At 44.4% G+C, this 24,073-nt stretch overlaps 3 protein-coding genes across 10 annotated transcripts; 1 reads left to right on the top strand and 2 right to left on the bottom strand.

Moving 5' to 3' along the window:
* Positions 1–1,158: 1,158 nt before the first annotated feature.
* Positions 1,159–11,776, bottom strand: LOC132463361 (voltage-dependent calcium channel beta subunit-associated regulatory protein). 2 transcript variants are annotated; one of them, XM_060059455.1, is made up of 10 exons: positions 11,556–11,776; positions 9,195–9,268; positions 6,702–6,847; positions 6,416–6,477; positions 6,118–6,280; positions 5,567–5,750; positions 4,827–4,973; positions 4,480–4,678; positions 4,104–4,308; positions 1,159–3,965 (listed from the first exon to the last, which is right to left on the bottom strand). In XM_060059455.1, the coding sequence occupies exons 1-10, from the start codon at positions 11,584–11,586 to the stop codon at positions 1,913–1,915; spliced, it is 3,264 nt and encodes a 1,087-aa protein (XP_059915438.1). In that variant the 5' UTR covers positions 11,587–11,776; the 3' UTR covers positions 1,159–1,912. The 2 variants fall into 2 exon arrangements, with proteins under 2 accessions (XP_059915438.1, XP_059915439.1); XM_060059456.1 differs by lacking the exon at positions 6,702–6,847.
* Positions 11,777–16,579: 4,803 nt separating this feature from the next.
* Positions 16,580–21,647, top strand: cirbpa (cold inducible RNA binding protein a). Of its 7 annotated transcripts, none has more exons than XR_009527017.1 (9): positions 16,580–16,741; positions 17,502–17,601; positions 17,715–17,821; positions 17,942–18,062; positions 18,216–18,414; positions 18,521–18,585; positions 20,622–20,712; positions 21,214–21,340; positions 21,461–21,647. XR_009527017.1 is itself a non-coding variant. In XM_060059453.1 (7 exons), the coding sequence occupies exons 1-7, from the start codon at positions 16,595–16,597 to the stop codon at positions 18,926–18,928; spliced, it is 729 nt and encodes a 242-aa protein (XP_059915436.1). In that variant the 5' UTR covers positions 16,580–16,594; the 3' UTR covers positions 18,929–19,816. The 7 variants fall into 7 exon arrangements, 3 of the variants coding, with proteins under 3 accessions (XP_059915436.1, XP_059915434.1, XP_059915433.1); XR_009527015.1 differs by having other exon boundaries at positions 21,214–21,370; XR_009527014.1 differs by having other exon boundaries at positions 21,214–21,400.
* Positions 21,648–22,372: 725 nt separating this feature from the next.
* Positions 22,373–24,005, bottom strand: ndufa13 (NADH:ubiquinone oxidoreductase subunit A13). The gene is made up of 5 exons (XM_060059454.1): positions 23,846–24,005; positions 23,198–23,276; positions 23,046–23,117; positions 22,893–22,962; positions 22,373–22,591 (listed from the first exon to the last, which is right to left on the bottom strand). The coding sequence occupies exons 1-5, from the start codon at positions 23,937–23,939 to the stop codon at positions 22,472–22,474; spliced, it is 435 nt and encodes a 144-aa protein (XP_059915437.1). The 5' UTR covers positions 23,940–24,005; the 3' UTR covers positions 22,373–22,471.
* Between the last annotated feature and the right edge of the window lie 68 nt (positions 24,006–24,073).

The raw sequence follows: 24,073 nt of genomic DNA, 5'->3' as shown, positions 1-24,073 counted from the left end.
TTGCAAGAGTGTTTCCTGACCTTATTAGGGCATATCCTGACGTTTCAGTGCAGATGTAGGCCAACTGAACTTGAAAACATCCAATCGTTTGTTTTGAAGAGCTGCAAGTGTGCCGATTCTATCCCCATAAGTCCACTTCCCCCCTTATACAACCACATCTTCAGCCCTATCACTCTGAGTAGATCAGAGAGCAGGTGAGTCACGGCACCAGAGAGGGGGAGGGAGAGTACCCACGTCAGCACACTGTCGGGAGATTTTCTATTCAACAGGGCTAACGACGAACAATGCAAATGATTGAGAGGAATCTCAGATGCCTGGCATTGCATGCAGGTGGGAATGTTTAAACGGTATGACTATTTAAGTGGTTTTGGAGGTATTAAAAAGAATAAATGTCTTTACAAAAATATAACATACAGCTTTCCCAGAAGCTGTCGAACCATTTTTTGTCAGTTTCAACATTAAACATCCAGCAACACAACAGGTATTTTTTTAATTTATAAATTCTAAATGAATATGCACCTTAGTGCACATTCAGATTCCTTTTCTGCCCTACATTTAATCATTTCTGTAGGATATGCACTAGGCTAGTTCTTACTGCAGACCTAATTCCCAATGTTTCAAGCAGAACGTGTAGTACTTGATTAATCATTCACAGATGACTGAACGCACTCTTATGTAACCTTTATACAAAGAACTCTTTTATAATGAAACGCTAATGCCATTGAAGGTCGTAACGCTACACATGAAACGTTATGACATGTTGACGTCCATGGAAATGTTTTGCCTTTGGGGAAGTATATACACACTTGCTAAAGCTCTATAAAAATTGGCAAATACAACAGTGTTACATAATATTTCAACTAACAATTTAACCCTAAATAGTACTATTTCAATTAAACATAACCTGGCTGCTTCAGGTTACCATTGGACATAAATGATTAGTCTCATTGTACTATAGAGTTCAGGAGCGTGTGATTCCATGGGTATTCCGTTCAAACGAACTTTGATGGCCACATCTGCCTTATACTGAATCTCTGAAAACGGAGGTCTGACTTCAGGCATGTATTTGATTCTATGGAGGTTAATATCTCTTGTATCCCCTGTCACTTTGTCCAAAGACACTGCAGTATTGCAACCTTATTTAAAATAAATAGGACATTGTAGCCTACTGATGCACATCTTTTAATTTAGTGATGAATGCCGCTTTTCTGTATTGTAATTACATATTTTGTTGACACAATGTGGCAATAAAATAAATGACGCAGTGAATTGGCAAAAAGTAAGCATAGATCGTTGTTTAGATATTAATATAATGTTACTTTGACTGTAGTCGACTGCTGACAACTTACATACATCATCCCATCATCTTAAGTTACCCTTATGAGTCAGACAAAGAACACTTGTGAGGACAGAATTTGATGAAGCAACATGGACAGATGAACATATTCTCATGAGGAAAGTGCTTTATAAATCTCAAACTATTTTTCACTTCCACATTGGTTACAAGCAGCATGCTTACAATGTTGAAAAAATATGACCGATTTCACTTATTCTGCAAATGAGATTAAATTGACATGAGCATATATATATTTTTAAATATATAGATGAATGCATATGACGATAGAATAAAGTTGATATAAAAATGGGTAATTTACATGTCACTGAACATGGGTTCACAGTGGAAACAACTGGAAATTCTAGAAGAGACATACGACTGGTCAACAGTTAGGTGTCTGTCCTAGGGGACTGTACTGTATAGTAGTGCATCCACATCAGGTTCAATTTAACATGTTGGGGAATGAATATGTCACAAGGAATTGACCTGCAAGGTAAGACGCATCTTTAAAGTGTAATCACAGAAATGGATATGAAAATGAACTGATAGTTCTAGCGGAGGTGGGGGGCTGCCAAGCTATACAGGACTCCTATCGGGGGAGGAGACATGGGTCACTGCTACCACGCATTGGCGTTCTCCCAGGCCCAGTTCACCAGGCTTTGCATTCCTCAACCCAGAGTAGAGCATCTCCTCCAAGGACACTGCCATCTTGTCTGTCAGGCTACTCTGGCCGCAGAGGAGGGGCATGAGGGGTGCTGGGTCCACAAACCCGACATCTGTGCTCAGATTGCCGGATCCGCGCTTCTCTGGGGAAGGGAAATGGGATTTGATCGCCTGGCTGCTGTTGTTGTTTTGGTTGCCGACTCTTGGATCCATGTGACTGGGCTGCGTATGCAAAGTGTCCGGCAAGCGGCTCGAGGTGCGTTCATTGGCCTCCGTTTCACCCTCCATGTCGATGACCTCACTATCGGTGACCCTGTGTATTGGCTCTGTGGAATGTACACCAGTGTTTGAGCCCTCAATGTCCTCAGATGCTGCTTTGGACACGCCTCCTACAGCTTCTTGTGAATCCCTTCTTTTGTGTAAGTTGTTATCCTCCTCGATGCCCGCTTGGTTCGCTTCCTCACACGCTGCCACCTCGGTAGCTTCCTCGTCGGCGGCACTGGCGATTCGGGACAGGGTGCTGTGGTATCTTGTATCCAGAGGGTACCCGGCGCTGTCCCCTCTCCGTAGGGGAGTGAACCTCTGTCTCTCCAGGGACGGGGAGTACCTCCCCCCGGTGCCGGACCCAGGGTCGCTGTATTGCTTGTGCCTCTGCCACTGCTTCCGGAGATGGACCCTGGACCGATGCCTGGCCCGTGGAGGTGAGCCTTGCTGGTCGAAGCGTGGATCATGACGGAGGAACTCGTTGAAGAGGGCGTCTGTCTTTTCGTCGATGCTGTAGTCACGGCGGCGAAGGCGTGGCCGGTGGGTCGGAGACGGCGGTGGAATGATAGAGTAGTGTGGTTTCACAAGCGGAGAAGTGGGCTTGGACTGCAGGTGAAGTGATTCTAGAGGATTCGGGCTATAAGTCACCTTCCCGGGCTGAGAGGGTTGCTTGATGGTGAGAGATTGGCTGCCGGCTTTAGCTGCCGCTCTTAGCTTCTTGTCTGCGTCTGTGTAACCAGTCATTTCATCCTCCTGCTCCTCCTGGAACGCCTTGGCTTCGAAGCTCTCACACACCGAGCCCTTCCTCCCAGAGTTGGTGAAGAACAATCTCCTCTCTGATGCCGTCTTTCCCCGAGAGCCTCCAGGCATCCCAAACAGCCGCAGATCTTCGGGGCCCCGCGATGGGGCCTCTATAGAGGCATATCCACTGTCCATCTGAAGGAGCTTACGGTTCCCGCCCTCCACATCCCCTGCTGTCCCAGCCGCAGCCTCCCCCTCCCCTGTCCCAGCCGCACTTCCAAACCCTTCTCCTTCCCCATCCACTTCCGGCTCATCGCCCAGGTCCTGGGACAGGCCGTAGCGAGCTCCCGCAGCTCCAAGGGAGGAGAGGCTGTCTGCATCACTGCGTATGGACTCCCGATCCGTGCTGCTCTGGTCCGAGGAGGCATACTGCTCAAGGGAAGCCCGCAAGCTCCAGATGTCTCGGTACAGGGAGTGGGGCATCTCAGTGTTTTCCTGGTTAAGCAGAAAGGAAAGGGAGGAACCCGAGTCTGTCCTTCTCCGAGCCTCGGCTCCAAGAACCTCCTCGTCCCCTTCCTCTGCCTCTAGTGTCTGCTCTCTCTTCACATGTGAGATCACATCACATGAACTGACCCCTGGGAAAGTGTTGCTCTGAGATGCAGCCTTGATATTTCCCTGGATGCCTAACACCTCATGTTCAACAAACAAGTCGTCTTCTTCATCCTCTTCTGCGTCAGTGTCTCGAGTTGCTAGTTGTGCTCTTGCTTCTCTGTCCCATGTGGCTACAGCAAACATGGAATTCACCTCTGTCTCGGCGTCCACCACTAAACCCTCCTCTGCCCCATCCCCCGTGGCCTGCTCCGTCCTCTTGGCGTATTGGTAGTTTGGAAAGGGGAAGTCTATTGTGCCCCCTGTGATGTTGACACCTACCTCCACCCCCGCCCTGGCCTCCACCTCAAGCCTGCACAGAGGAAGAAAGAGACAACATCGTTACTATTAAACTATTGCACATGGTGTACTTCAGACGGCTGAAGTCGGTCCAACGCAAGGTAGCTTACAGGGCAACTTGGCTTGTGTGAGTGCTCCCTAGAGGCGTTACCTGTCGAGGAAAGCTGAAGTAGCGGAGGGGGTTGAGGCCTGTGTGAGAGACTCAGCTGAGAGAGACTGCAGACCACCACTTTGGAGGTGAGGTGGAGGGTGGGGTGCAGTGACGTCACCACCCAGAGAGGACGAGTCATCATCCGTGTGATCAGTAGTCTCGCTGGCCGCTCGCTGTCTTTGGAAGGGCCTCCGCTTAGGGGATCCTAACAGAGAAAGTCATGTTAAGACATAACTTTAACCAGCCTCATTGTAATGGCTTAATTTTAATGAACCATTATTTGGGCCTTTAGTCAATACAAGACAGTGTCTAAAAACAGAGGAACGGATTGTTTTGAAGATGTTGTACCTAGTTACTGAAAAAGGACCCTCCTAACCTTTGGCCTCCAGACTTGCTGCTCGATGGCTGCTGTCAAATTTCCATTTCCTGAAGTAAGGCCCCGCCCCTTCCAGACTGGCGTGCCGCCGCAGCTTTGAGAAGAACTGCAGAACGGACGTCTGGGCTGGAGACACCTCCCACCCGTCCCCGGGTCCCCTCTCATTATCCTCCTCTCTCCCGTCCCCGATGGCCTCAAGCTGTCAGGAAGACACGTAATTAGACAAAGGAGGTGAAAGGGGAATGAGTGAGACGAGTAGGTGGAGGATGAATGCAGGAGTGGTGTCTGTCAATTGATCTGCTGAAAGCCAGGGACTACACTCTCAGGACGCAACAGGGGAGACTTACTGCGAGCGAGTGTGTGTGCTGTAGTTTGGCGGCTTGTGCAATCTGTCGGTTGCCCTGCTCCAGGATGACTGAGTGATGGGGGTCTCCAGGCAGGCCCCCACTGAGAGACTGGCCCACCCAGCCGAGGGCCTCCCCTCTCTCAGGAGGCTAGAGAGACGGGGGGGGGCAGGGGGGTTAGGACATTAATTCACAAAATGTTGTTACTTGGTGTGTTTGGCTCACACAGCAAAACGGTTTGGATTAGTCCGATTGTTGGGGGAGAGGGAATATTAGATGGAAGAAACCCCTTGTGGAACGTTGAGCTCCACCATGCTACCACCCCCGTTCATTTTGCAGGGTGCAATAGGGTTTACTGTGCGCAGGTTCACGGAACACTATAATGCACGCACCGCAAAATTGGGACAAAGAGAATCGGTGGGATCAAAGTTAGATTTTTGCATGCATACCAAGACTGAGCAGGTAGGCAGGGGTTAGGCATCTGGCTCGAGGTACGCATCTTGTTCAGCTTGGATCAATAAGGACATTTGACTAAGGGTGATACAAATTGGCCATGAAAACAAAATATAATCACCTCCACCCGGTGACACGTCCAAAAATAAATATATATATTTTCCAAGCTATTTTCAGTCAACATTTTGACCCTGCATAAGGGGGTTTGGCGAGGGTAAATATAGCCTACACATTGACATATTATGCCAGATGTAGGTTATTCAATGTGCATCTCGCAGGGACCTGCTCACCTGGTAGACGGTGAGGGGCAGTCTGGCCCCCGGCAACTCGTTGATGTTGACGACGCTGCTCTCGGTGGACTCACACTCGGTGATGGTGTGGATCTTCATGGAGGGGGCGTGGGTGGGGGCCAGGTGGAGGTGGGTGAGCCGCGCCTTCTTCAGGTGGTGGAAGTCCCCCTCGGTCAGCGTGTACCTAGCCATCATTGGGCACCGTTTAAACACGGGGTTCATCGTAGGACGACCTCTACCTGGTCGAGTTTAAGAACATAGCTATATGTGCTGTATCATACTAACAAACAGGAATGATTTATTGCTACAAAGGGCCTATTTCATTCACTGGCTTTTTTTTCCTTCCGGTCAAAAGTCAAGGAAGTGGGTTGATGAAGAGGGAATGATGTTTAGCAGAGGGCCTCGTTGGGACTTGAACCTGGGTGGCCGGCCACATAGGCATGTTCCCCACACGGTTACTAGACCCCCTTAACAGGTTGAGCGACCTACTGGGGCAGGCCGTTGGAAGGGGGGGTAACGGCAGCACAAGAGATCCACCGCTGAGTCCCTACCTCCGGCCCTTGTCCTCCGTCTTCTTCTCTTGCTCGTAGAGCGCAGACTCGTTGAAGGACACCCGGCGGCCAGTGGACCCGGTGGAGGTGAAGCGCTCCGTCTCTCCCTCCCGACGGCTCGGCATCGAGAAGGCATCCGACTCGTCCAGACGGAGGGTGATCTCTGCGTTACGGAGACGTTGGAGAGGAGAGACATGATGTGAATATGACCGGAGCAGCCATGATGGACAAGAGGATTCTGTGAGGAAAAACTTGCACAAACAAACTATTTTGTTGTTTTTGTTAGTTTGTTCCTTACCTTGAGTCGGCTGGGAGTCTTCAACATAGGTGGTGTTGGTTTTCTCCGGGTCTTCACTGGCTCTACGCAGAGGGAGAGAGAGGGAGAGAGAGAGTGTTTGTTTATGAATAAACTGTCAACTTGAGACTGGAAGGTGTTTTAAAGCTCTCCCGGTTGGTGTCCACTCCTCACAGATATGGGGTTTCACACCACCTGGCATGGATTTCCATATTCATCAAACTGCCGCCATTACCCTAATCTTGGTGACTGAACGCTGTGTTTGGGGGGGGGTGATGAGTCCACCTACCTGGAGTAGCGCCGCCGTCCCCCCAGGCAGCAGATGTGGCAGAAGAGGACCAGCAGTGAGAGCAGAGCCAGCGTCCCGCCGACGAACACACCCAGCACCAACAGGAGCACATAGTTCTCCACCCCGTCGGCCGCCACCGGCACTTCCTGGTTGGGAGCAGCACCATCAGGCCTGGGTCAGAGCACTGGTGCCGCCAACCACGCACTGGCATTACTATGGCGTTGGTCTTACTGCTGTTCAGCTGCTAAGGTAAATGCTTCCCATTGTTGTGCTAACTGCAATCAAAAACCCTCCCAAGACCCCCGTCGAGTCTCAGCAGCCACATTTAATTCCCAATAATAAAGTGCTCAAACATTCATTTGAAAACCCTTGTATGCAAATTTTGGGACATGTATTTTATTGATGGACGACTCAATGTTAACTCACAATGTAGGGGTTAGGTTTCATCTTTTAATGGTGTACTCCCACTGCCAGCCCAGGCAGGTGCCGGCCTATCTTTTTAATGTGGTGACAAACATTGTAATCCAGTCTGAAAGTTATGGCATCTGCACTGTATCAGTACTGCCTGGGAACTCATATATTAGTCTCCCTTTGAAAGGATTATCCTTTCATTCCTTCCGTCCGTCTGTCTGGCTCATTGTTTATGAATAAGCTGTCGACTTCAGACCGGAAGGTGTTTTGAAGCCCCCTCTTTGAACAAAGGCATGGAAACACAGTTGTTTACAACACTTAACATGTGTACTACTTTCTTGATTAAGGTATAACATTTGGAGGGGGGGGGTCATACAAAATGGCCTGAGCAGTTAGCTGGCATTCTGACGACATGGAAAAGCTGCATGGCTCGGCTCGGCTCCTACAGTTGGTTCTCTGTAGGACCAGTCTTTCCAGATCCCTTTTGGGATGCCCCGAGGGCACTTAATGTGAAAGGACTCAAGTTGCTTCCCAGTGTCAAGTGTAGAGGGTTCTTCTCACTCCCAAAGGCGGATGGAGACTTCTTTATCTGATTGTGGATGCCCTGGTAGGTCTTGAACAACAGTGAGCCTGCCGGCAGTTGCGTTTCCCTCAGGGTGTGCTCCCCAAGCCTTTGTCTTTCTGGAATAGCCAACAAGACAGCCATTTACCATGTGTGGCCATGGGGGGGGGGGGGGGGGGGCTGGCAGGAGGCCTGGCGAACAAGAGGCTGTGTACTAGCAAGCAAAGCTTACACCAATGGCTGCTTCCAGAGCTAACCAGCGCCCGCAAGCTTTAAGCACTGAGGTAGGCACCGGCCTCTATGGTCACTGCACTTAATGCAACACCCTGTGTAGGATTACACACACACACACACACACACACACACACACACACACACACACACACACACACACACACACACAAACACACAACATCTGATTAATATTCCCGGTCAAATAAGCTTAGTAAACCAGCGGATGCTAATCGAAGCACTAGTGAGAATCCCTTCATTCAGAAGAGATAAAAACGGAGAGCAATGACGTCAAGGATGCAGAAGTATTTAAGCCCAAACCCTGCACCGCAAAGCTCTCTGTCTCTTTCTGTCTCTTCTTCTCTTGGTCCTGCTTTTGATGTGCGCATCAAAAGCAAACCAAATAGTTCTTGTTATGAAAGGATTAGACTAAGCAGATCGCTAACCATGCAACGTTTGATCACATGTTGGAGCACATCCACCACCATTCCCTGAAAGAGGAACACAACAGAGTGTGTGTTTACTAAAGCATTCCCTCCAAAGCCTGAGACCTCAAGCATCCCTCACAGAACTATGACAGCAGTAGCAACATGGTCATAAGAGTCATCATGGATAACCCTCCACACATGCAACAACTGGCTGTGTATGTGCGTGCCTGTGTGTTTGTGTGTGAATGCCTATGTGTGCACGTTTGCAACACAGCTAGCCTCATGCAAGCTTCCCCATATCATCCCCAGCACCTCTGTCTGCCTCAGGGAGCAGCTTTTAACGCACAGGCCATAATACTGTCATACTAAGGAGGCAGCCCTGCCCCACAGAACCACCATTATTATAATGGTAGCCTCAGAACAAGGCCCTATTTTCTATGACCTCTCTTGCCTGCTAAAGGAGGGGGGAAAAAACGGAGCCCTTTCAGCGTCTGGGTGAGTCAATCCCTCCTGGAGACTGATGCATGGTTGAACCTGGCACAGTCCCTCTGTCGCTCCCTGTCAATCATCACCTTTTACCAGCCCAGTAGGAGATGCTTCATGTGGAGATGCTAAGCTCTCAGCCTGGGGGATGTTGTGTTCGGTCATCATGTGTATCAATGTATGTTCCCATTGTGTTCCTAGTGTATTCTGGTGATAGGAGGGGATAAGTATCTCCTGGTTTGGGTCCAGGTTGTCTTGCCATTCGAACGGGGAGGGCCTTACGAACCGGGGGTCTGCCCCCTCTGATGATGTCAGCTCCTCCAGATGGAGAGAGGGGGGGGCGGACAGACAGACAGACAGACAGATGGATGCACTTACAGTGGAGTTCTCTGTAAGACGTGTTAAAAGGGGCAAATCATTGCTCATGGTCCAGGTCGGTGTGAGTACAGCGCCTGCAAAAGAGAGAGAGAGAGGGAGAGAGAGAGAGAGAGAGAGAGACACTGGACTGTCAGTCAGACCATGGGGTTCCCAAGTCAAGGCATGATTCTACAGATTAAGAATTCACCAGGACATTACAACGAGATTTACAACTTGATGGTTTCCAGATGCAAATTAAAGATTTGACCGAGACACAGGTTTTAGATTCTACCAATATGCATTCGGCAGGATGACACTTTCATGACTTTAAACAGACAGATTGTCATTGAGAAGATGCACTGTGACATCTCTGTTAGATACGGTGAGAAAAACATAGTGGAAGCAAGCAATTCCTTATGATTGTCTTTCATAACATTTAGGAAAAAACTAAAAGGGGAAGCTATGAAATATTATTTGCTGGACAGATATTGTCCCTACAGCATGTGGCTTGTGTATAGGTTCTCTCCGACCATTCCGGTCACACGCTCATAAAAGGTATCTCACATTACAGCCCCATGTTAGGACAAAATGTATGTAATAACACTACATAGCTGAAGCTGAATGTAAACATCTGCTGCCTTCATAGATAATGATGAAAAACATTTGCTACAAAACATCGGCACATCCGTATGCACTCGCATGTACGGGTTTGTGTGTGTGTGCGTTTGTTTGTGCGTGTGTGTGTGTGTGTGTGTGTGTGTGTGTGTGTGTGTGTATGTGTGTGTGTGTGTGTGTGTGTGTGTGTGTGTGTGTGTGTGTGTGTGTGTGTGTGTGTGTGTGTGTGTGTGTGTGTGTGTGTGTGTGTGTCTGTGTGTGTGTCTGTGTGTGTGTGAGCGAATAACTGTGTGTTGGTTTGTGTGTGTTCATTGTGTGTGCAGAGCAGATGTCTGTTTCCTGAGGCTTCCTGGTCTTTCAGAAAGCAACATATAACACGAAAGTCAAAGTAGTGCTGAGTGTGGAGATGGCCCATGAAAACCCCTGATCTGACACATCTATGGAGTTGTCATGGAGCATGTGAGAGATTCTGCCCATTGTTTAATGTTGTTGGTGAAAATGTGTGCCTTCAGGTTTCAAAGCATTGCTGTCAGGATAATAGAGACCATAGAGACTGAGTGCAGTGAATACATCCATATCCTGACACAATTACAAACATCTATTGCTGCCCTTAAACATATTTTTTGTACTGAAAAAATTGTTGTTGTTATGGGGATGAAACAACAAAACCATTATTATCGACGAAGTCCAGTGCACAGAGATGCCTTGTACGGTTTTGGTTGTTTAAGTATGACGGATGAGTAAATTAATCCGAATAGTAATGTAAAATATATAAATAAATACTATCTTGGCCAGGAAGGCATTACAACTCGACCAGTAGACTAACAGCTGAGCGGATCTTTAAAGTAGGCGTTTATGGGCAATGGGCATAACGATGACTGGCAACAGCTTCTGAACTGCGCCAAGTAGATCGCCTATGGTGTGCATAACCACACACAAACACACACACACACACGCGCACACACACACACACACACACACACACACACACACACACACACACACACACACACACACACACACACACACACACACACACACACACACACACACACACACACACACACACACACACACACACACACACACACACACACACAAACCTGTCTTTAACTAAAGCTTGTACCGTCCTAACATCGCACCGTGCCTGTTACAAGACGACCGCGCTCACATCAGCCTTCAACACTTCGAAATACTGCATTCTGTTTGTGATACCAATGGTTTGAACAACAGGGCTACAAAAATACCCAAACAAAAATCCAAATTTCCATACCATTAATAAATAATTATCACTGATACCTATTTCCCTTTATATTCCCCGGTAAAAAAAATAAAATAAATAAAGGTTCCCCATGGCGCCTCAGCCTCTATCGGCCAGTATGCTGACTACAGCGACTCGCTGCATCTGGTGACGCTCGATCAGCCTCAGCATCCCTCCCGCGGTACACCGAGGATCAGGATACCCAAACCTTTGCCAGCCTATCCAGCGAGACACTGACCGTCAGTACAATAAGAGTATGACTGGTGGTTTGGATAATTCAACGTTACAACGGTTGCCTATATTATTTGCGTTGAAAGAAAATATTCAACTTGGCTGTCATTTGTATCTACCAATGCCACCCGTTGTATAATATACGCCCAATGTTTAAATGAACATCGATTGCGACTAAGCATTATAGTGTCGACCTTACATAATCTATTAAATAATAAAACTATATATAATATAAAACTATAATCTCATTAAAATGGGACTATCGGCGGACTCACCTGAGTGTAGACTTTGTTTTAGGTAGTCCATATGCAATCGTGCTGACTTGCCCAGGCTGCATAGTTTAATTTGGTCTTCAAATAATGACTGTAGTTATGAATGAAACCACACGCGTTTGGACACGCCCACTGCCTGCTCCCGATACACCATGTGAGCTGTGGCCGTGATGATGTTCGATGGACACAGTGTGCACGCACACAGGATAGAATTAGCCCTCCCTCCCGTCCCGACTTATGAATGGAGTGCCAAACAGGTTGAGAGACATCCTTATGGTTTTGATGGAATGCCACATTACAGAAGACACATTACTATGCGGATATAGTTATGGACACTGACCCAACTGAACCGATCTATTACAGTAATATTCAACCGTCCTTTTTCTTCTCTTGATTAAATAAAGAATGATGGGTGATGCAGAAGAATGTGTAACTTTACTGTCAACCACAAGGTGGTATCATTGGGCTCTCTTCTCTCTTGTTCTTGTTTAGCGAACCCTTGATGAATAAACACTATTCATCTATTATTTGTAGGTCTTTATTGTTACATATTATAGGTCATTATTGTAAGATTTACTTACATTACCATCTTTTGTCATTCGAAGATTCATTAGTAATCAATCATTTATGTCCCCCTGAAATAATCTGCCTTCTAATGCATTCATATTCCCATGTCTTGCAACTATTGCATCAAGTAATAATCTTGCCAGAATGTACCAGAAGTAATACAAATCCAGAAGTTATCTCAATAGACTTGGGCCTATGGTAGCAACCCTGCCTGGGTGCCTGGCCAGTAATATAAAGTAGGTCACAGAAATCCAACTCTTCTGGCATTATCGAATTGAACCAGATTTGATACTATTTTTAGATTTCTAATGAAATTATTTAAATATTTGGAACCACAATTGAAATACTTTGAATCTACAGGTAATACTTAACCTCAATCTGATGTATCATTTGTGAATGTATTGACTTTCCACCCTGGCCCCTCCATGTTATTGTTTTTACAATCGGTGAGACGGCCAGTTTCAATGATTCACATATAAATAGGAGAAAATATAATTTATGAACTGTATTCGTTTGAGGGGGAGACATGATCAGCATATGGTAATGTTCCCTGGCATCCTGAAGAAGGACCCTTGCATCTTACACTCATTGTTGTTGGTTGATCGAGATACCGTTTGATTCAGCCCTCTTCATTACTTCCACACAAAATGTAAATTGCCCCTCACCGCTACCCTTACATGATTATTTGTTATACTGCTCCCCAAGCAATGCTGCAGGTTTCTAGCTGTATTCACCAGTGGTTTAGGTCAAGCTCTTAGATAAATGCTTATCAACAGTGTATTGCATGTATCTTACCGTAGCATTCTTTCATTAAACATACTATACTTGATGCTTGTCTAAAACAGAGTGATGTTTTCTTCCATTAGGCTTGTGGCCTTCATTTAGGCTGTTATTCCCCATTGCTGTAGCATGCAAATTTTCCACCTTGCTATTTTCATTCTGACCACACATGGATGAGGCTTCTGAAGCACCAGAATGATGCCTGATCCTAGAGATATTGACAGATATCCCAACATTGCTTAGATTCTGCATCTCTCTGGTCTCTTCTAAGGAATGAGATACGAGCATATCTCTGTCAATAGCTGTGTCTGTATGGATGTACATGTGTGTGATATTTGTTCTTAATGTTTGTGTGCTTGGCCAGTCGCAGAGGGACGATGACGCGGAGTGACGCAGTCTGCATAAAATGGGGGTTCGCTGGCGGTTGCTATTTTTAGACTCCATTACCAGACAGCATCTCGCGGCTGTTTCTGTGTGCTGGCTTCCTACATGACTCATACTGAAGCTGGTGCTTCTCCATGGGTCACGTGACAGGGAAGTGCCTTTAATGCAGTGGGGAAGAATATTAAAAAGTAGTCGTTGAGAATGTCGAGAATATCGATTAGGTGGGACAATTGCTCAGACTCACTCGACCAGAATCGAGTGGAATAGAATGTAATTTAACATCTGACCTTCCTTCACGAGCCCTTGGAGCATTAGACTATCTAAAGTAAATTTTGCTTAATTATCGATATGAAATCACATCACACATGTTTGCTGGTGTTTGAATCAGAATCGTCTTTATTGGCCCAAAATGCTTACACACAAAGAATTGGACTCCAGTTTCCTCAATGTGTATACCAATAAACCATAAAATAATGTTGATTTTTAAGTGAAAAATAATAAAAAATAAAATTAATACGAAGAATATAGTAAAATAAGTACAAATAATATGGATACTGTGGAGAACTTTGTGTTTGTGTGTGTGGGGCCAGGAGACAAGCCAACAGACGTCTTTATCACCAGGGGCCGGGTGCCAGACATGCTGACTGGGTGTGTGTGTGTGTGTGTGTGTGTGTGTGTGTGTGTGTGTGTGTGTGTGTGTGTGTGTGTGTGTGTGTGTGTGTGTGTGTGTGTGTGTGTGTGTGTGTGTGTGTGTGTGTGTGTGTGTGTGTGTGTGCGTGTGTGGGTGTGGGTGTGTGTGTGGTTAATTGAATAGTGTGAATCAGTGGGGGTTGGCCAAGTCTTGGTTTTGCAAATGAACAGTTTAACACGTCAGGATCGTCAGCCCACTGACAGCCGTCCACAGGGCTGGAGGTGTGTCCGCTCTGACACTGGGTCATCGGGTGAAAACCAGTTTTCCAGCCTTGCAGAGATCCACTCTCTCTCGTGGACACTAGATGAGCCTTTTGTTGAGTGAGTATCTAGCATCTGTATGCAAGGACAGCTCTTGTTATACTCAGAGTGGTTTCTGGTGGCAATGCAAATTTCCACAGCATTAGCATTCCCACTGTTTAACACAATCACGATGCTTTACTAATCTAGCACACACTAACCCTAAACCTGACCCTTACCCACACAGGGCCACATGATAATACAAATATATAAATTAATTGGATCAAGTTAATAGTAATGTAATTACCTTCTGCTAATTATTTATCTGTCCCTTGTGGGATGCCCATCATGATCTCGACCTCTCATTGCAACACAGAACCACACGATGGCAGAATTTCTCCTCATCCAGGCTCACTAGTGCTCCTCAAATCCAGGATCATCTCCCTGCAGATAACCAAAGACAAGCAAAAAACTAATATCATTTTCAGATTAGCCCATAACCTCTCAAGGCAAGGTATATTTCAAACAGTAGCCTAGAAACATGAATAAATAATTGTTGAAGATTGTATACTATTTATTTCAAATAGAAAATAGAATACATATTTAAGATTGTTAATTCAAGCCATGATGTGGACATATAGTTGAAGATATAGCAAGTAAGGTCAAGAGGTCAGAATATTCCAAATATTGATTGGATGATTAATTCATTTGTAGGATAGTGGTTGATGCTTTTCTTCTCGTATGAGATTAAAATATTGTATAAATAAATGTAATCTTGTTTATTTTGTAATCTCTTCAAATAAGCACAAATAAACGTCACTGTGTTAAAACATAATTTGTTGATGAATTGATGATGCTTTGTACGCAGCGCTGCATTGCCCTCCTCTGTGGTAGATCTTAAATACAAAGCCTGGGGGGTAGGGCCTTGGTCTGTTTGCCCTTTTGAAGGAAAAGTTTGGCAGCCATTCTCGGTAAATCGGATCTTGAAATTATGAGACACCTTGAAACGGATATGCATGCTGTCATCAGCAAAAAACCAGTGTGACTGTGGCTTGTATGGGAAGCAAGTCCAGCATGCATTTGGACTGGGTGTTGCTCATGACTCTTAAGAATGTATCTTTCTGCAGCAGAGGTGGATTTGTGATCAAACTTTCTCAAGAGCAATCCTTGAGAGCCTCGTTTGTGAAGGCCTTCCTTGAATACTTTGACCAACCCACCAGATTCTGATTTAATACAACACAATATATCAAAATGTGAGCCTATTTATTCATACTGACTTCCCATAAAAGCGACAAACCTTGCACATATATTGATGTTTGAAGTTTTCGAATTGTTATTTTAACACATAAATAAGAATAGTACTAAGTCATCCCAAATATATAGAGTCATTGAAATTAAGTAATTTAGTACAATAAAATGCCTTGCAAAAACGCATGGATTTGCAATAGGCCGTAACTTATTTCTAAACCCAATTCAAATGGAGCTATAATCATAAAATTGAATACAATCAAAAACATTCCTTTATTATATTGCATATAAAAGGTGCACACATCGTTTTTTAACTATTGGCCCATAATCAGCACGACTGATTTCATTAGGGTTTGACCTCGTTCGAGGATGGGAGTGTAGTCATAATTGGAAATAGTTTGACTATAGGATTGTGCCCAGTGATCACAGAGACAACCGCCCTACCCCCGCTAACACAACCATGCTCGCCAATAACACTTCAAGTAGCACTGGCTTTACCAGAGATACACAATTACAACCCCGAATACGTTTTTGATATTGATATTGGAAGAAATTCCGTATCGGTGAATAACAATCGTTCCTGTTACATGTCGTGGATATTATTGTTCACATCACGTCAGCAAAATGCGGTTAAAAATTCCATAAATATAAAATCTTGTTCTTAGTTTTCATGCACAGCACTTTACTAATAGGTCACTCAATTGGGTTAACTGGAACGTTTGAGTGTTTGCTGGAAGACCATTTAGTATCGATGGTCCCTTCTTGGAGGACCGAACGGATTTCCAACCATTTTGGTGCTCGGAAAAATCCGCATCCTCCATTTTCCAGACCTTGAAGATAGCCTCTGATCAAATCAAAACGTCTATTTTTTTTTTTTTTTAAAGGGTTAAACCAAAAACGTCAGCCTTTTAAACCCCAGTATATGTACGACATACTCTACACATCGTGTATCTGTGAATGCTTAACCTAAACGTACGCCTATATAAAAATAAACGGAAGTTATCTCCTACTTCGCCGGTTCCTTCGAAATACGAACATTTTATTTCATGGTATTATTAATACACAAATTAAAAATGAACGTAAAGAAGGATGATCAATTCACATAACAATTCAAATAGCAGACCGGGACAGAGATGGGTGTTATCCGCTGGCCCCGCCCCTCAGCTCATTTAAATAACTCGCTAGTCCTCAAAAGAGAGCGCTCTGACGTTGCCTCCTCACTTCGTCCGCCCGGTGCCCCTGCAAGCTTCTCTTCGTTACGCCCACACAACAAACTAAAGGTAATTTACGTGTTGTTTGTTATTTCACTTTGAAGGTTATTGATGCTTATAAATCGAGTATAGGTAGTCTGGCGGGTTTTAAGGTTTAGAGCTTGATTTCATTAGAGCCGTCGCCATAGGGTGTAATTTGCCGTTATCCCGTATTATCGTGTTACATATAGATATTTCTCACCATTTACCATTGCACTATGCGATTTCGTTTTTTTTACGAAACAAATCGTGTATCAAGACTTGATGTATCCCTCCTGCCTATATTTTCCACTCGGCCCTTTGCAGGCTGCGAAACGACCACTAAAACGTGGTTTAAAATGGCGCTTCATTGTGGCAAGACAACGTCACTAGCCTAGTGCTAATACCCACCGCGAGGCCGCCATGAGGCCTACTGAGGCACACCAACGACATTTATGCGTTTATTCGATGGATATTTTTTTCTAACTATAATTTATTTCCAAACGTCTTCATGGTGAATCTGGTCGATAAGCTTTTTCCCAATTTTGAAACATTTCCATGAAGAGATCTGTGTCACGATGCAGGCCTCAACCATGGCGTGGTCTGTTCCTAAATGGCGGCTAGGCCCATTTTAGCACGATGACGACATACTACCCATTTTCTCAAACGACCAATGAGGAGTGCATTCAATAAACCAATAAAATGCGCTGTTTAAATTCTACATTTTGATTTTATGTTTTGCATTGTATCGAATGATTCGCGCATTTTATAATCGGCCCATGTGACCTTTTTTGTTCTCCTCCCACAAAAGATGAATGACGAAGGCAAACTTTTCATCGGAGGCCTCAGCTTCGACACCAATGAGGAGTCCTTAATGGCGGCTTTTGCCAAGTATGGAAACATCGCTAAAGGTTTGCATACGTTTATCCATTTTCTCAACGAATCGCCTTTTTATTATTATGTGATGGTTTATTTTAGACTCATTGGTATAAATGCTAACCTGCTGTTTTATTGTATATTTTAGTTGATGTTATCCGTGACAAAGACACTGGGAGGTCTCGTGGATTTGGCTTTGTCAAGTTTGATAATGCAGATGAGGCCAAGGATGCTTTGGAGGGAATGAACGGAAAGGTATGTTGCATCCATGTTTATTATGTTCCAAAATGAATAGCAAAAAAAGCAATATCATATGCAAACGGTTGTTAAAGATGAGTTCCTTGTATCTTAACCAAATTTTTATTGCATCTGCAGAGCTTGGATGGACGGTCTATTCGCGTGGATGAAGCAGGCAGAGGCAGATCCGGCGGTTCCAGGGGCGGCTCCAGAGGCAACTTTGGTGGTGGCGGAGGTGGATTCGGCGGAAGGGGTAGAGGTGGGAGGGCATGGGGCAAGGGGTGTCAATATGCATAATGGTTCGTGCTTAGCACGACCATTTGCTTTTGGTCATACCTCCTTGATTTCGTACTTTTCTAAATGCCGCTTGCCTTACTTAACCCGGGTGCCCGCACGATTTCTTCTTGTTCAGGTGGCGGTGGCGGCTATGGCGAGAGAAGCTACGGCGGCGACAGGAGCTACAACAGCGAAAGGAGTTACGGTAGTGGAGAGAGGAGCTACGGTAGCGGCGGCGGCGGTGGAAGTGGAGGTGGATACAGGAGTGGTGGTGGCGGCGGATATGGCGGCAGCGGTGGAAGCAGCGGAGGCGGTGGTGGATACAGGGACAACAGGCAAGGATTGTTTTGGAATTCAGATAACTTGACAATGCGTTGACATTGTGCTGCCATTGACATTGTAACCTAGCCAAAACTAAATTTGAATTTCTTTTGATCGCAGGGGCCAGGGAAGCTATGGTGACCGCGCCAGCTCAGGATCCTACAGAGACCAATATGACAGCTATGGTAAGTGACTGCAATTGGAAGGGATGCTTAAAGTAAAAGTTAAAATATTGTAGTTGGAGTTGCACGACCCGATAACGTTCACTGTCCACGCCCAAAGAGAACATGAGCGAACTGGAGTTGCGGTTCACAACAATCCCTATTTAAAAGATGCTCTTGTTGCACAGCCATGACTCCGCAGCATTAGTGAATTGTCCTAATGGTAGCCCATATCCGTTCTTCCACCAGTCCCATATTTGCGAGCACAAGAGTTATTTGGTGGGGTTTATGTCAACTCAAATGTCTGTGAAACTTTCAGTGTCTTTACCTGTGTGCCCACTTCTTATCCTCAGCTGCACACGACTAAAAATCCCTGACTCAAGATCATCACTTGGCTGGCTGTATTTAAAAGATGCGCTCCTCAAGAAAATGTCCACGTGTTATTGGTGACCTTATTTTTATAGTATGTTCTGTTGTAGCAGCTTAAGCATCTTTAAATGTAGCCATAACGTTTGGCCGTTCATTCACAAAACCATGTTTAAAGTTACTTTAAGATGTTCCTGGGTTGAGGGGGCGTCTTATTAATATCTTGCTATAAATTGTCTGATTTGAATGGTGCTGTCGACTGATTTTTCCAACATCTATTCACTTGGCTCTCTCCTGATACACTCAGCCTTGTTCTGGCACAGAACTGAGCTTTTTTTATTCCCTGAAACATTGGAGCGTCCAATGGGGCTTCCTTACGTTGTAGTTCTCCTTCAGTTTGACTACGACCTACCTCCTGCCAAGTTCTAAACTGAGCGGACAGAGACAGCCGTGCTCCTAAACATTTTTCGGGGGGATTTTGTACATGCATTCCTTAGTGCTACTAGAGCAATTCCACATCCTTAAGTGTTTATTTTAATTTAATTTTTTGCTGAGGGGCCCCTGTACTATCAGTTTCTTCCCAAGAAAATTCTTTTTCAGAAAGTATTCCACACACAGAGGGGCAGACTGTTCATAGTGTTGCAAAATGCGGCACGTTGCAGTCCGTCCAAAATTTCGATTTTCTTTGTTCTGCTCTCAACGCCTGCATTTTAAATGTGCTGTAAAATGGACTGAACATGTATAGGTGAACATCAATGTAACTCGTCGCCCCAGTAAATAACAGCCGGGATCAGTTTTGTACTTTGCTATTTGTATCAACGATTTTTTTTTTCTGTCAATTTGGTTTCATGGAGCCTATTAAACGATTTATGAAAAAATACCAAAAAAATGATTCTTGTGTTAAACTAAGGGGGACCCTCCTGGGTAAATAACTTTGTTTGTTATGTATAATGATGCTTTGCATCCATAGTGATTGGACTACTTGAATACTTCTCAAAAGTCGGCAATATAAAGCTCTGAGAAGTAAAGTCGCTCAAAAGCATTTGTCCCAAGTTTAATTTGGCAAGATAAACTAATCTTCAGTTGCCCAGAGCATGTAATGTGAAGACCTTGTACAGTGGGTGTTGTGGTGGGGAGAGATGAGGTGGATTTTGGTTGTTAATGCTTCATTACGTTCAAGCGGTCCGCTTCTTCCAAAACCTACAAGTCCTTGGCGTGAAGTGTTGCCCCTCCTGACAAGTGCACATCCGATGAACGCTGCTCTCTTGCCTAGTTCATATGTGGAGAATTCGTAGGCCTGTTCACTTGAGGTAAACTCCTTTTGCTTTGCTCACATCCTTCGACCTTGGTGTATAACATGTCCATGACCTTCCAAGTTAGCTGATGTAAAAGTCCTTCCTTGCTTCAAATGTCTGGTTCTGACGTGATCATTGACGAATAACCACACACTTGGACTATGGTGCCCTCTCTTCGCTGAAAACCAAGCCTCCAGTCAAATGGATAGTATTGTCAATGCATCAGTTAATCAAACTTGCTCCAAGAATCCTTCAATTGACCTAGGACGATTTCAGTTTCCACCTTTTCGTTGGCCTTTTCCCCTAGTGTGTCACTGAGTAAAATAGTTCTGTTGCATGCTCTTCATTGACATCTGTGTTCTCTTGCCCAGAACTTAATTGTTGATTTCTTTCGTTCAGGGTGACCCGACGGTGGGAGAATACTCAGGATCTACACATTGGCCTAACATGCTGAACTCGAGTCTGCAGGGAAGGCCCTACTTGTCACCAGGTAAATTTAACCAGTGCAGTTGACGGCGACATCCCTAATGCTGTTGGCCAATAGTTTATTTTGCCGGGATGGTTCCAGGATTAGTAAATTGCAACCGAGAAAGTGTTTCAATCTTAAGTATAGGGTACCACTTTCCTTGGGAGCATTTAAAGTGACTCTGCTCTTAAATAGCACCGCGGAGCTTATAAAACGGGTTTACTAAATGGGTTGGCTTGTTAACGATAAATTTGCTAATTACAGCGTTGGTAAATTTGGGTGTTTGTGTAGTATATTGGGAAATTACTGATACTTTCGGAATATTATAAATAATTGGGGACTACTGACCGTGGGTAGATTGAAAATACACGTTGCAGAGTATTTTGTCGCCAGCGGAGCTATTCAGGGCCCCCTGTACGTGTTATGTCAGATATGATCATATCTACGAGCAATTTATCAAGACTTTGATCCTCTTGGTTCTATTCTCCTAGATTGTAGGTTGAAATAATTGTTTTTCCTCCCCAGGTTGAGGGAACCTTCCGGTGAATGGAAGCATCTCTGAAGATGGTCCTGACCAGTGTTCTTACAGAAGGTGGTCCCGACCAGTCTGTTCTTACAGAAGGTGGTCCCGACCAGTCTGTTCTTACAGAAGGTGGTCCCGACCAGTCTGTTCTTACAGAAGGTGGTCCCGACCAGTCTGTTCTTACAGAAGGTGGTCCCCACCAGTCTGTTCTTGCAGAAGGTGGTCCCCACCAGTCTGTTCTTTCAGAAGGTGGCAGAAGAATGAACAGAAGTGCCTCCTTCACGGCCCAGAAAAAATGATTTAAAAAAAATAGAAGTCTATATTTATGACCTGTGCAGTTAGTTTTTCATTGAAATGCTCCTGCTCATAACTCCGTTGTTGGGGTTAAGTTATCGTTTTCAATGTATAACATTTTCAATAAATTGAAATATTCATACTGGTGCCTCTTCCATTATGAGATGTATAGTAATATACAGGAAATAGAAATGTTAATCATGGAGTTACATTGAGTACATAAACTAATACGGTTCTGTTGTCATATTTAAGTCAGCCTCCCAGAGGTTATGCTGACAACCAGGAAATGTACTTTTCTAGTGCAAACGTAAACTAGGGCTGGGTAAAAATATCGACTCATCAACGCACTAATTTATTTCTCAATTGAATTTCGATAGAATTTAATTTACATTAAAGCAGCCATTGTAATCTAGAAGCGAGTGGCTAAATGTACATGCCCTTTTACATTTGATTTACTTATGCTGCAAGTTTAGCTCAGGAACCGTACTATACAATGGTGTATTCCCTTTTTGCTTGTTAAAGCACAATGAAATGGTTCATTTTGAAAGGGTTACTTCTAATTGTCATCCGCACGTATTGGATCGATATCAAATCAAGACCTTAAGAATCTAAATGAATTGTGAGGTACCTGGCAATACCCAGCTCTATAAACCTATATGAACAGATTAATTATACGTAATTGATAACAGCAAGTACATTTACTTAATTGTAAATGATTGAGCTCAATTTAGTTAAGTGAATGTCACACAGCCCCCCTGAATTTTTAAGTCTCCTTTCTCAAGGACTTTAAGATTTCCAATGTTACATTTCTTGAAAGAAAATTAGGCATCAATTAATTTGGCCGTTTCAAAGAAGGGTAAATCTGAATACGTTACAGAAAAATCATACTTTATTGTACATTTACAAGGTTCAGCATGGGGCTGTCGTTTCATTGACAGTCCAGTACGATATCCTTCCAGACAGATGCTAAACATACCACTGGAACCCAAAGCGTTTGTGGAGAAGCTCTTCACGGGGTCTGAGGTTGAACAGCTCCTCTGAGGGAGGTGTTATCCAGCGATCTGTATGGTACACATTCTCACCGACCTGCAAGAAAATGTATAGAAGCAAGACTGCATCAGACTTCGGTCTCACATTGTAATTGTCATAAAACCACATGCACACAGCTTGTTTATAGAACGTAAAGGCTACTATGCCACAGGGAAAGTTCTGGCTAGAGACAGCACTGTGCACGGACCAGACACCCAAAGCTGAAAGGTAGTTAGCTGAGTTTGTGCTCACTTTTAATGGCCAATGCCTCATTTAGAGATCAATGATGGTTCGTATTTAGATAAGTGTTTTAAATAAGTGGGCTTTTGTAGAAATATGAAAGGCTTTACAAGCTTACCTTCCAGCCTGGGACATCTTTCATGAGGACGGCTTCCTCTTCTAGATTTTCCCTCATCATTCTCAAGGTCCTGGTAAAAAAATAAAATAATTGTAACCATTTATTCCAGAAAAGATGTCATCAAAATTCATAATTATTATAAATGAGCATTACCTCCGGTCATGTTCCGCCTGCAGCAGTGGCATAAGAGCTACCCTGGCTTCCAACTCCTCAATCTGCAACCGCCTTAACACACAACCATTCATCAGAACAAGACTGGAGGAAAAATGCATTGCCTTCAATAGGTTTCCAATACAATGAATTACCTCCTTTCTCTGTTCCATTTAAACAGCCTCCAGTATCCAAATACCAGTACACCAACGCCAATGCCGAACATACTGTAGCCTAAAATATTGTAAAATGACAACATTAGTTTTCCTCGCTGGATGTAATTCAGCTTTGAGTCCTAGTTTAAAGTCATAGGATTGAAAAACATTGAGTACACCAATGTTGCCCTTGACTACATTTATGGTTGCCCCGTGATATTAAAACATCCGAAATCAATGGGAAAATGTCAATCGTTTACTTATTTAAAACCTTCAATTGAAGGATAGTCTGAATTTACGTTGTTTATCGATGTGTTTGAGTAAATGCATGTTTCTGCGTTTCCTGTGTCATTAATGGAGCTGCCACAGTTGCATGTATATAAGCAGAAACACCGGATCGTGCACTGCCAGTCAATAATGACATCGTCGATTCCATTAACCATATTCATCATAAGGCTATTTATTTTACTCAGTTATTCTAACAATGACACATTATTTAAAAAATGGTTAGATTATGTGTTGTCAAGTCTAAGTTAGCAAGCATTAGCATATTTGCAGATTCTCATTAGCTCAAGGCCTAGGTAGCAACAGGTTTACTGTTTAATACAAATTATTGACACATATTGTATTAACGGAATTCGTCTGTACCGGAGAGTCCTCGTTTTGGAAGGTTTCTCTTGTAATCAACGGGGCCATAGCCTCCCGGAGGAGGCATGTCCTGCTTCACCTTGGACGCCGCCATCTTCTTTAGTACAAAACAGAAGCTGAAGCAGGTCAGCTGGGATATTGGTGCTACCAGGCTGAGCACCACAGCGCCCTCAGGCTGAACTAAAGTGTATTACAGGTAGCTTAGTTATTTAGATCGGCCCTCTGGGC

This window comes from Gadus macrocephalus, chromosome 8 (assembly GCF_031168955.1).
Source record: "Gadus macrocephalus chromosome 8, ASM3116895v1".
NCBI classification, from domain to species: domain Eukaryota; kingdom Metazoa; phylum Chordata; class Actinopteri; order Gadiformes; family Gadidae; genus Gadus; species Gadus macrocephalus.
Note: the sequence above shows the minus strand (reverse complement) of the source record. Positions and strands in the feature narration are given on the sequence as shown.